This window comes from Tripterygium wilfordii, chromosome 17, assembly GCF_013401445.1.
Source record: "Tripterygium wilfordii isolate XIE 37 chromosome 17, ASM1340144v1, whole genome shotgun sequence".
Lineage (NCBI taxonomy): Eukaryota > Viridiplantae > Streptophyta > Magnoliopsida > Celastrales > Celastraceae > Tripterygium > Tripterygium wilfordii.
The window spans coordinates 4838145-4851458 of NC_052248.1; the positions used below are offsets into that span (position 1 = coordinate 4838145).

Genomic DNA, 13314 nt, shown 5'->3' on the forward strand with positions numbered 1-13314 from the left:
TTTTTAATTAATTGTTTTAAATTCAATTTGTGCTTACTTTGATTACAAAATCGCTCATGCTACCGAGTCATTCGGCCCATTTCTTTTACTTGCTTTTATTTGATATTCATTGTGTTTATTAGTGTTAGCTAGTCATTTGCATATCATTCACTTCAAATTTGCATTGCTTCCTCGTGGATCGATACCGGACTCACCGGTTTATTACTTGACGATACCCTACACTTGGGGTAAGTACACACACACACTTTGGTGTCGGTCACATGGCAGGTGTTTTTATGGACAATTATGGATGTTTGGTTATGTATAACTAGTACTACCGATAGATATATATATATATATATATATATATATATATTAGGTGTATTGTTCTATATTGGATATGTGATGTGAACTTAATTTTTAAATTTTTTATGAATGATTTGTTGGAGAAAATGGGGATGGGGGCCTACAATCCCTTACCCCTGCAATGTTTGAAATATTTTTAATCTAAGCCATCCATTTCATCAAACACATATAAACCACACGATTAAATTTACACCACTCTCTCTCTCCTTTATTTCGTCAATTTTTTGCAATGTTATTTTGAATTAGTCAGGTAGGTCAGGTCGGCGTCAATTGGGTTGAAATGGGTCGAGTTACGATTGTCGACAAAGACATGGAGAACGGTGTGGACGTGGGTGTCCCAATCATCATCAGAGTCAATTTCATGATTTTTAATATTCCAGGGCCATTGTTGCTCACTTAGAAACAAAGGGAGGCTATGGTTTTTGAGAAATTGTGGGAAAGTCGTTCAAATCCAAATTCATAGTTGTTGTCTTTCTCCAATTCATTTTATTGAATGGCCCTCAAGCGATGATGGATGTAAGTGCTTCCATGAGGATGAAGTGAGAATGTTGATAGAGAAAGGGAAGGGAGAGGTCATCAGAATTAAAGAGAATTTAGTCCTACACGTGTCCACCTCATGAACCAAGGGTAGGAAAGTAGCGATTGCAACAATCTTGTATGAAATTGGTGGTGCTTCAAGGCGTGTAGTCGCTGTCCTTAAGACAGTATTTGTCCCTACCAAATGGAATGGTTGTATTGGGTTACAGGAAATCCGCCTCCAGGATACAATGAAGCTTGGTCTATGGACTACCTTCTTCTTGATGCAATGACAGTAGAAGGTTAGAGTACTTTGAGAACAATTAAGAGAGAGAAAGATATTTGTCTTTCTATTTCTGTAGCAATAGAAAAACAACATAAAATTTTTATGAAGAGAGAATGGGAAAAAGTTGATACAAAATTGGATCATTCAAATGGTTAGAGAATAACTCTATTTATAGAGTTTGTGGTGACTCTTCACATAGGACATGTCTTTACAATCAATGATCATATCTTTACAATTGTGACTCTTTATTAAAGACACCATAAAATGACATGTATTTACAATGTGAAGAATTGTCTCTAAACCAATTAAAACACGTCTTTTCAAATGAAAGAATATGTTAAATAATCATGACTTTTCAAAGGAAAACAAAATCAAAATAATTTTGAAAAATCTCTAACATAATCATATGATATTATTATAGTATTTATTCTTAGCATTATTTTTAATATTAGTACATATTTTTATTTTTTTTAGTTAAACCTGCTATTCGATCGATGACCCCCTTGATTGAACTAGTAAACCAATGACTCAATCTCTTTCATGTCGATGTCCAACACGGTTTTTACAACATTGATTATACTGCAGGCACCCTCCTGCACCCTTAATGTAGATTGTTGTTTGTGATGTACGATCCCATGTAATTTTTTAGAAGAACAAGAACGATTTTTTCACTATTGACCAAGATATATAATATATATGGTAATATAAAAAAAAATTGAGTACAAAAAAATTAATATATAGAAATATTCAATTTGGAGCCGGCCGACATTGTTATATATGTTTGCACTTAATAGCAACTACACTTAATTTGTTGACAAAAAAATTGTGAAAACTTGGATACTTTGTACATATATATAAGACAATCACAAATGGTGGTCTTCGGTCATACAAAATTCTTCATTTTGGAAAGTAATTTCAAGCATATATGGAGAAGTCCCATAATTAGTTGCTTAAAATAGTCACACATACGCCACTTTTTGAGCTTTCATGACCAGCTAATCCTGCTGAGTTGTTTAACAACTCTTTAACATGGCTTCCATAGTGTTCTCATCTTCTCCAACTCACCCTAATTGCCTCTGATTTCTAGGAAACGCCAAGAAGATCGCTCTTTAGATTTGAAGAATTCAGACTTGTGATCTCTTTTTCAAAAACAAAAATCACACACATGTTCTTATTCTGTTCTACCTTCTCCTTCAATCGAAGCCTTCTTATCTTATGATCTCCTTTTGAGTTTCACAAACGCAGACATGAAAGGCAGGAGGCGGCCGCGGCTTTTGGGATGAATCTTGGTCACACGTTGATGGGGTCCAAGAGAAATTGGCTTGTCATATACTTGATTATTCCATTCATGTTTTCGTCAATCGTTAATGGCACCTACAACAACAACTATTACGACCCTGAAGCTTTAGATGATTTAATTCACAGTCACGCGAATGAAGCGCTAAGAAAGCAACGTACAGGTACTCTTCACAACATTTCTTTACCATCTAATTTTTCCGGGATTGAAGCTTCAGTTGTAAGGCTCCGCAGCAGCAGTTTTTGGTCAAGAGGAGCCACTTTCACTACTTTTTATATCCCTCCAAGGGTTATTCCTCTCCCCTATGTGAAGAGACTAGCCATTGTGTATCAAAACTTGGGGAACTGGTCTTCTTATTACCATAAAGTGCCTAATCATACGTTGGTCGCTCCTGTTATTGGTTTCGCGGCCTATGATTCATCGGAGTCCAGAGGATTAGGGAGTGAGAAGCTCAATTTGAGTTTTATGGGTGATCCTGTTCTGATCTATTTCCCTGGTATTGTGCAACAAAATGAAAACGTGACACTAAAATGTGTCATGTTTGGGACTGGTGGGTTTGTTGAGTTCAGCAACGTTACTAGTCATAACACATGCATGACACAAAATCAAGGCCATTTCTCCATTGTCGCCCGGTCTCTGCCTCTGCAAAAGAAGGAAGAGAGGTTGCGGAAATGGTGGGCGATTGTGTTTGTTGCCGGGTTTATTGGTTTGATTTTGTTGGGTTTGGTTGGGTTGTTTATCTATAAACTAGTTAGGAGAAAGCAAATTACAGAAATGGAGAATGAGTCTGATAAAGGGGTGACGATCGACACAATTTGGGTCGGAAGAAGTAAAATGCCTTCTGCTTCCATGGTTAGAACCCAGCCGGAGCTTGAGAATGAGTATGCTCCTTAGTTTTCTTTTTTAATTTCTTGTACAATTTTGTATCCTTACCAATTACAAATTTTTTAGAGTTGAACACAAACATTTGGTTTTGGGCTAAAGCCAATTTCATTTTCTAACGTTGTTTAATGAGTCCATGTATGGGGTATAATTTTGTCAGAAGAAAATGACATTTAGAGATCTTTTCGTCAACTTGGTAGGAAAATGAGCGTGCAGAAATGGAAGTCGTAAAGGGTTATTTGATGTCTTGGTCGACATTTTCCCAAGTGAAGTAACGCCAATGCAATAATAGTCATCCCAACCAAAGGGAAGGCTGACCCTAACCATTTTGGTGCCTACAACGGTACGATATAATGGTGTCCTATTGGAAAAAAAATTACAAAAGTGAGTTTTTAAAGATAATTCTTGTATTTATAAATAAAAAAACACAAAATATTAAATATCTCCACTAAATTGAGCTTTTAAATTTTAAAGATAATCTTGTATTTGCTAATAAAAAACATAGAATACAGAAATTAAACATGAGAGGGAGAGAGATAAAAACAGGAGAGTAATGTTAAAGGTACAATGATTTGATAATAAAAATAATAAATAAACTATTTGATTTGAGATGGAGAGTAATGTTGAATTAACAGTACAATGACGGCCTCGCGGACTCGAATTTGGGTTGAGTGAAGAGAAAACAATCATGTTAAACACCATACCAACTGCATCTTTTTATCATCTATGTAAACTAATATATATATACTTATTCTAAAATAATATGGTGCCCTTGATCCTTGGGCCGTCCTTGTACCCAAAGCCCTAGCTTTGGTTGCTTTGGGCTTGGGCTGGCCCTAGGGAAGGTTATTGTGTTATGTATGCATATATGTATGTACATCACTTGCAAGCTGCAATTTGAATTTGGCTGTTAAAAAGCATAAAATTGGAGCTTTCTTGGCATATATATTGGGTTAATTATAGTTTTCGTCACCCAAAGATAGACGTCGTTCACTTTTAGCACCGAAAGATTTTTTGTTATAAAGTCGTCACTCATTGATTCAAAATGAGACATTTAAAAGATTCGGTCAGAATTGCTATAGTAACGAGCAGGGTCAAAGCTGATTTGGCATATGGTCAACTATTGTAACATTAAAGTGTTGATGTGTATGTTTTACGTGTCTTTACCCCCTATAAAAAAACTCCTCTACAACTCTCCACCTCCCTTCTCTCTCTTATAAGCAACTCTAATACTTCTCTGCAACTCTCTACCTCTCCTTTCTCTCTCTAATAATCAAGACCATAATTAGCAAAGAATTTTACTCTGCATGGAAGGAACAATTGACCAAAATTACAGAGTATGTTCTTCACAATGAATTCTTAGTATATGAACACATACGGACGTACCTCATCAAGCATGTATGCACTAAGAGGACTAGATCGAGTAACTGTTGTGCGGCCTTCAAGTACTTGGAGCTCAACAACACACCCTGAAAACCATATACCCCGTTTGTCACACCTGATCCAGATGACGCCGATCCGCCAAATGCTGCCTATGCCTGCTAGGACCCATAACCCAAGAAGTATACTAGAGGACTATAATGGTTGGCTGGTATGCACTAAGAGGACTATAATGGTTGATCGGTATGTACTACGAATGTGTCTAGATTTTTCTTTCTCATTGCCAGACCAGATGGTGTTGTCATCTTCACCGACTTCTCTTGTAGAGATATTTCTTTTAATGCCATGTTTTTTTATTTTCTTTTCAAAAAATCTAGTTGGAATTTCAGATTTGTTGCCACATAAGCATTTATTAACCAAATGTGTTGACTTAATGCCACATCAGCGTTGACCCAATACATTACTGTAGCAATTCTAACCAAATCCCTTAAATGTCTCATTTTGAATCAATGGGTGATGACTTTGTAACAAAAAAATTTGGGTGCTAAAAGTGAACGACTCCTATCTTTCAGTGATGAAAAATATAATTAACCCCATATATATTCTACCATAACTAGAAATATTAGAACAGTTGAGAACAAACTTGTTTGTGAAGGATCGAGCTCAACACAAGAGCGGGTTGAATTGTGTTCCCAAATTTCATTAGGAATCCCCCTTACAAATTTAACCTAGATAAAACTAAATAGAACTTAGCTCACAAATTAGGTCTCAAATATGTGTCCTAGTCAAATTTCACTCAAATTCAATATGTCATACAATGTAAAATGAATGTCAAATTATCAAATAATCAAATAACATCAAATCTGTTTTTCAAACAAAAATCTGCGCAAAAAAATATTTTCAATCAATTTACCTAGCAAATAAAGCCCAAATCACACAAAATTTTATATACAAGTTCACAACACCCTAAATAAAAATATAATACAATTTCAACTTCAAATTTGAATCCTAGCTGCGGTAACTATGCACAAACAGATTGCACAGATTTGAGGTAGGGGTATGTTTTAATCAAAACAATCAACCTATTGGTCTAAAGAAACCTCTACTAATGCAAATAACAACCTCAAGCAAATGTTTAACACACAAGGGCAGAAAACTTGTTTTAAATGCAAGGTTTGAATGACCAAAATCAATTTTGAAAAGGTATAAACAAGTAGGCAATCAAATAGGCAAGCAATCAACAAAACAAGCAATAAATAAACACAATCGATTTTGAGTGGTTCGGAGGCTCTCCTCCTATATCCACTACCTAGGTTCCCCAACCTATGACTTTTCACAACTCTACTAAGGTGAGGTTTGAATAACTTCTCAAAACTCCTTACACAAGGGTTCTTAGAACACCCCCAAACTTCACAATACAAATGTCCTTCACAAGGCACTTTTTACAAGATATAAGAATGGTATTCTCATAAGGTAAGCACTAAGCTTTTTAAGTGTGGAACTCTCAAATACTATATGGTATGCCCCTCTCGTGTGGGGTTTGAGATTTAAGAGCAATAGGTGTTTTGAGATTATATCTAACCTAGACCTTGAAAGATGTTGAGAATCCTTCCTTTGCACCAAGCAAATAGATGGAGGATCTCTTGAAATGTGAGGCTTGGTTAGGACTTAATTTTCAACAGCAAGAGGCCTTGTAAATCAAGAATAGAAGCTTGACAATAAGCAGGAAGAATGCTGGCAGTAATCGGGTGGAGCTTGAATCACAACAATTGCAAGAATAACTTGTAGATTGATGAAGGTTATGTGCACTCTCTCTCAAGAATTTTCGATTTTCTTCTGCAAGAGTGAGAGGCAAGAGACACACTAATCTTAACCTAACCTCTCCTTCAATCTTGATCATTAGATCTTGTTGTACTACACAATCTTAACATTCCATCTTCAAGTTTGATGTTGAGATTGGGTTTGCATTTATTTTCGTAAAGAATGATATGGACATAATTATTGATTTACTGTTGAGTATAAATAGAGTGCTTTAAAATAATGTGAATGATGAGTTTATCGTCTTTAGAGAAGTCTAATGGGTTTTTTTTATATTGGGACTTTAAATAATATTCACATTGTGGTTGTACTGTCCATATTTGTATGAATACTTGTTTGAGTTATGATATTATTGTCAAATGTGTTTCACATCTTCCAACAGTTTATTTGGTTGATGTGATAACGAATATTAAGTTTGATTATGGGTTCGATGTTAGTTAACATACTGCATGGACCAATGTTGAGAAGATAAAGACGTTAAAGCATGGAGAAGATCGGTCTTCCTTTGATTTGATTTAGTTTTATTTTGATGAAGTTATGAAGTGTAATCCGAGTAGTTGTTTTGAGATAAATATGACGAGTTGAATTGCTATTTTAAGATAGGTTTTGTTGCATTTAATGCTTCAATTTTAGGTTTCAATTTATATCGTCCCATTCTATTTCTTGATGGGACATTTTGCTTGCTACTACTGTAAAAGATTGTGACCAAGGTAGTTATTTTTGCAGATAAATATTTAGTGATTGTGGATAAATTTCAATACGGAGTTATGTTTTTGCATGCAAATAAATAGATATTGATTGTAGATAACTTTTCATTTATCAATATAGAGTTATGTTTTTACATGTAGATAAATAGTTACTTATTGTAGATAAATTACTTGAGTCATCTTTCTAATAAAGTATTCTATCAAAATCACTATGTTAAATTCATTTTGTCTCGTACAAATTCTATTTGTGTATGTGTTCCCGACAAACATATGGTACTCTATTTTACATTACAAGACGTCAGATTAATCTAAAATGCCATATCCCCAGTATGTAAGGATGTTATAGTAACGGTTACAGTTACCAAACACGGAATATCATTACTATACCAATCCCTTCAGTAATTAAAAAAATGCTACCGCTACCGTTACTGGTAGAATCGGTATACCGATCCATCGATAATGGTAGACAGGTAATTGGTAAATTTACCAATATTGAAAATCAGTTTAATCCTTCTGCTTCTCAGAGTTTCAGTGACTATCTTCGCACTTAGCTTTTCCCTAACTCATAAGCCAAATAATTACCCATAATATTAATCCTCTTCTTTTTCTCCATGTTGTCCCCATTCCATGAGCAATAAAAGAAATTGTGAAGTAAAACTCAAAAAACTTATCTATAGAAATAGGGATCTTTCTACTGATTTCAATAGTTGAACACTAGGAAGTAGGAATTCATTATTCGTAAAATGAGAAATCAGGGAGTGCAACATATATGTCAGTAATTAAATAAAACTAAAGTTAAAAACAATATTAATATATATTTTAAATATATATGTCGGTAATAGATAAATTTTCCAATTTTAAACTTTCATTCCCGTTATACCAGTATACTATCATCTCGATAACCAATGTGTCGATAATGGTACGGTATTGAATATTTTACCGCTACCATAACAACCCTACCAATATGGTATCCCTAATCGAGTTCTTGATTTTAAAGTGTGTTTGAATGATCTACACCGGTTTACGCTTATCTTACATCTATGAGTTTTAATAACTTTTTCAATATTACCGTTTGATGTAAGTTTTACTAGTAATCTATTTGATACACATACAATTCTCTAGTGACTAATTTGTAAATTTTTGATATAATCTTAATATCGAAATTGGTTGTTCTTTCAACGTGACACATTTAATCTTTTAATGACTAAATTGAAAATTTTAGGAATCTTTCAATGCCAAAAGTTATATTAACCCCTAATTAACTCTAAAGTTATATAACATTCTAATTTCAAAGAATATTTATACATTCTAAAAGGTTATGTATGGTTGCCTCTTTGACCAAGAAATGGTAATAGGCATTAGACCACTTTATTACCATTTCTATGTTTGGTCTGTTTTGGGAGAATTATAATGGCATTCCCATGGGAACGGTCATTCATTTGTTGGTGGTAATGGCCATTCCCAACTCCCCTTATGATCGTCATTCCCATTCCCATGGGAATGTTCAACTATTACATTTTTACCATTATACCCCCCATTAATTTTCATTCCACTCTCATATATATTTTGCATACCAAAAATAATATTATAATTATACTTATTGGAATATATTTTTAAAAATATAATACAATATTTTAAAATTTAAATATATAAAAATATTTAAAAAATGATATGAATATATAATATAAATTTTTAATCATATTATATTTTAAAATCTATAATAATACTATATTTTAAAATCTGTAAAATATATATAACCACATTTTAAAAAATAATATAATATAAATGTTTTAATCAAATTATATTTTAAAAAATATATAATAAGGGTATTTTGGTCAATTAATATTTAATTCTTATTCCATTCCAACAAAAATTTTGCATACCAAACTTTGTAATCCTTCATTACTATCATCATTTCTTGATGTAACCAAACGGATCATTGTAATGGTCATTCCCATTTTCTACGCCAACCAAACGTAACCTAATTATGTATATCGAGCTGGCCTGACCAAACTGGGGCTGTCTTGAATAAAATCCAAGCCTAACCCTTTTTCTAAGTTGAGTCTACTTTCTTATCATGCCCAACATTATTATCAAGGGAAATTTTATCTATGCACCACTAATATACTATCTTTACATCACTTTTTAAACATGATAAGTTTACACAAAAAAGTTATAAGTCTACACACAAAATTATAGTGAAAAGACGACTATACCCTTGATTTGTAAAATATTAGAATTTTTATTGTTAAGTTTACACACACATGGTCTCTCTAAACCCCAATTCAACCCCACCCTGTCTTACCTACCAATTTGCACATTGTTAGTGCCACTCCTGCAGACTCATTAGAGGTTCTGACCTCGGCAAAGCATACGCTTACCAGAAGATTAGCTTCACTGATGATCCCATCATGGCATAATGCAACGGGAAGCTTCCTTTCAACTCGAGACTCCATGGTTGAAGCCAAATTTGCTAAATCAAATGATGCTCTACCTGGGGCATGGCATATTTAGCACTTGATTTTGCAAAATCTGGTATTGTGTTATATTTTTCAAATACAGAAAACCCATAAGTTATCAATTCAAAAAATTAATTTCGATATATAAATTTAGACAAACAGAATATGAAATTAAGGAATAATACTTACATATAAAACATGAACCCAACAAGCAGAGAGCGGAAGCAGTTGTCTAAATAACTTATATTTGATGTTTAATTGCAGGTGAATGATCTGAAGTGAGATTGAGAGTGGAAGATCATGAAGAAGAATAGATAAGAAGAGAGAGTCAAGAGATTAAGCACGAGAACATGTATATTACTACTATATTCTATTGCCTTGAGTTACCAACGATAACCTCTAAAGAAGAAGCTTGACGAAAATTCAAAAAGAATCGAAGAATTCTGTCATCGCAACCGAAGAATTCTATTAGAAGAGGAGACCTAGAAGATTCGGTCTTTTTAATTTTAATTGGTTAATATGTAAAAATTATTATTTTAAAATTTTAGCTTGAGGGTTAATATGTCATTGTATACAAGGATATTTATCTAAACGACAAAAAATTTAAAAGTGGTTGATATTCCCAAAATACCCCCACTAATGGGAGAAAGCCACGTGGCAGAATAAGTTCCAGTGAGGACAATATGGGTGACGTACCGAAGGGTACACTTCGGTTCTCGACCGAAGTATATACCTCTGCACTATCAGACCGAAGACCGCACTTCGATAACCGTACTACAGAAGCATGTACGCACGAAGTTCAACTGATGAAGAGTCCTCATAGGACGCCAATTCTAGATAGAGTCCTACTCCCCTTTGGAGAGGGATACAGATAGAATTTACCATCCGAGAAACCCTCTGGAAAACCAATGAGAGAGAGTCCGACTCCTACTACAACTCAAACACTTCAAACTCATATAAAAGGGGAACCTCTGCCCTCAGGTAAGCGATCTAACTCCTGCACTCTAAAATACTTACTGAGCAAGAGGCAACGCTCGAAGCAACGAGCCATCCTCCCAAGTTTAGTACGGTACTGACTTGAGCGTCGGAGAGGTCCCCCCGAGTACACCCTCAGGGCCCTACCGAAGCTTACGTTCGCTTCTTGTGCAGGAAGGAAGGAAGAGATCACGTACCAGCAAAGGAGAAATAAGTTATTCCAGCTCAGTCTGACTTGGCTGATTTGTCTGATAGGGTAGACCTATTTTAGACATCATCAGTTTGGCGCCGTCTGTGGGAAGGAAGTACACTTCCCTAAAGAAACTCACAATGGTCAGATTGAGAAAGAATGTCGCTTCTACTTCAGAAACAAGCCGTCGAGTTAATGACCCTAATGCTCCCGACCGGGGGCAGGGTGAACACCCCCATCATGAGGAGGTAGAACACCAGGAGGATGTTGCTGACCGAACCAACCAGCATAACCAGGACGCTGGACCGTCCCAAGTACCTTGCACTCAGGAACAATTCCAACAACTTTCCCAGCAGGTGCAAATGTTGACTGAACTAATCATGAACCAACAGACACAAGTGAACCAAGAAATCCCGCACAATGAGGAGGTGCGAAGTTCACACTCAGGTAGGTCTAGAGAACCAAGCCGAAGGGTGAATCCCGATGGTACCATTGGAGAAAGTACTAGAAGGGGAACTACCTACAATGAAGATGTCGGTCGACACCTAGATGAGATGAACAAGAAGATTGCAGCACTACAAGGAGTGTCCCCAATGGAGGGAGTGTGGGACAGTACGTTGACCCCTTTAGCTCCTGAAATACTTGAAGCTGAAATGCCGCGTCACCTTATTGTTCCAAAGCTGGAGAAGTATGAAGGGTTAACTGACCCCTGTGATCATATCCAGGGTTTCAAATCAATGATGGAGTGTCGGGGGGCAAATGCCCTGATAATGTGTAAGATATTCCCATCAACCCTTTTTGGACCAGCAAGAACTTGGTTCAATCGATTACCGAGACACAGTGTGACTAGTTTTGGAGACTTTTCCGAGAAACTTGCGCTTCACTTCTCCGCCGCACGAAGGACGGCAAAGACTAGTTTGGATTTGATGAATCTTGACCATGAGCATGGAGAATCACTTCGATCATTTCTTGCAAGGTTCAATAGAGCATGCTTGGAAATCCCACATGTCCAGGTAGAAGTAGCTATTTCGGCCCTGGTAAGGACAGTAAGGGATGAAGCGTATGTACGCTCATTAACGAAAAAACGCCCGAAGACTATGGGAGAACTCTACGCTAGGGGAGATAAGTTCATGCAGTCAGAGGACATGATGAAAATTTCTCAGTTCTCTTCTTCCTCGGCCCCTGCCAAAAAAGGCTCGAGCGCCCTGGGAAAGACGGAGAAAGACTTACCCCCTCCAGGCAAGAAGCAAGGAAGAGTAGAAGGAAAGAATGACAAAAAGAAGGATGATCAATCTAGTAGGAAGACTGACCAGGGTCCAGTCCCTCGGTATAGTTCCTATACTCCTCTTAATAATTCATTGCATAATATCCTTCTTGAAATAAGTAACAGGGATATACTGAAGTGGCCTAAGAAAATGAGGGCCCCGACAGAAAAGCGTACTTCAGATAAGTATTGCTTGTTCCATAGGGATCATGGTCATGACACTGAAGAATGTAGGCATCTCAAGGATGAGATTGAAGGCCTCATAAGGCGAGGCTACCTGAAGCAGTTCACTTCAGATAGAGAAGAAAAGAGAAGAAGAACCGATGGTGATGATAGGGATAACGACCGAAGGAGACAAAGAAGAAGGGATAGGTCTCCTCGTCACCAAAGGGGGACTGCTGGGACAATTGGAGTTATTGTAGGAGGTCTGGCCGCAGGAGGAGAAAGCTCCTCAGCAAGAAGGGCTTATGCTCGAATAAATGAAGTAAGTAAGGAAAGAAAGAAGCCGAGAAGGGATGAAGAAAAAATTACTTTCTCAGAAAAAGATGCTGAAGGTATCCAGGATCCACATGATGATGCCCTAGTGATAGATGCAGTCATCGCAAATTTCACAGTGAAAAAGGTTCTGGTGGATAATGGAAGTGCAGCAGATATCTTGTTCTATCACGCCTTCAAAAAGATGAAGATCTCAGAAGAAAAATTGAAGAACTTTTCGGTTCCTTTATATGGGTTCGCAGGGGAATCCATAGTTCCCAAGGGAGTCATATCCCTACCTGTTACTCTGGGAACCTATCCAAGGACGGTTATGCATATGATCGATCTTCTTGTAGTAGATGTTCAATCCCCCTACAATGCCATCATTGGCAGACCATTGCTGCACAAGGTTCGGGCGGTGGTCTCTACTTACCACCTCAAAATGAAGTTTCCAACTTCTAATGGGGTAGGAGAAGTGAGTGGGGATCAGAAGTTAGCTCGAATGATGTACTATACGGACTTGAAGGACAAGAAGAAGACCTCCATATCAGTTGGATGCTTAGATGTTCGGAAGAAGAGAAGATACTGAAGCCAACACCGGTTGAAGCACTTCTTCCAATAACTGTGGAGAAAGGAACTGAAAAGAAGTTATTTCTAGGGTCTCTGTTAAATAAAAAGTTAGCTGAGGAGGTAACCAAGCTCCTCCTCTCTAACATAAAGA

General features: G+C 36.4%; 1 protein-coding gene across 1 annotated transcript; it reads left to right on the plus strand.

Annotated features, from left to right (window-relative positions):
• The first annotated feature begins 1670 nt into the window (after window positions 1-1670).
• LOC119981847 lies at window positions 1671-3338 on the plus strand. Its single transcript, XM_038824991.1, has 2 exons — window positions 1671-1705; window positions 2393-3338. The coding sequence occupies exons 1-2, from the start codon at window positions 1671-1673 to the stop codon at window positions 3336-3338; spliced, it is 981 nt and encodes a 326-aa protein (XP_038680919.1).
• The last annotated feature ends 9976 nt before the right edge of the window (window positions 3339-13314 follow it).

Excerpts from the sequence above, each read along its gene's own strand:
- LOC119981847 (XM_038824991.1), top strand. The coding sequence starts at position 1,671 with ATGACTCAATCTCTTTCATGTCGATGTCCAACACG. Across the intron at positions 1,706-2,392 it reads TCATGTCGATGTCCAACACG|ACATGAAAGGCAGGAGGCGG; the intron begins GTTTTTACAACA and ends TCACAAACGCAG.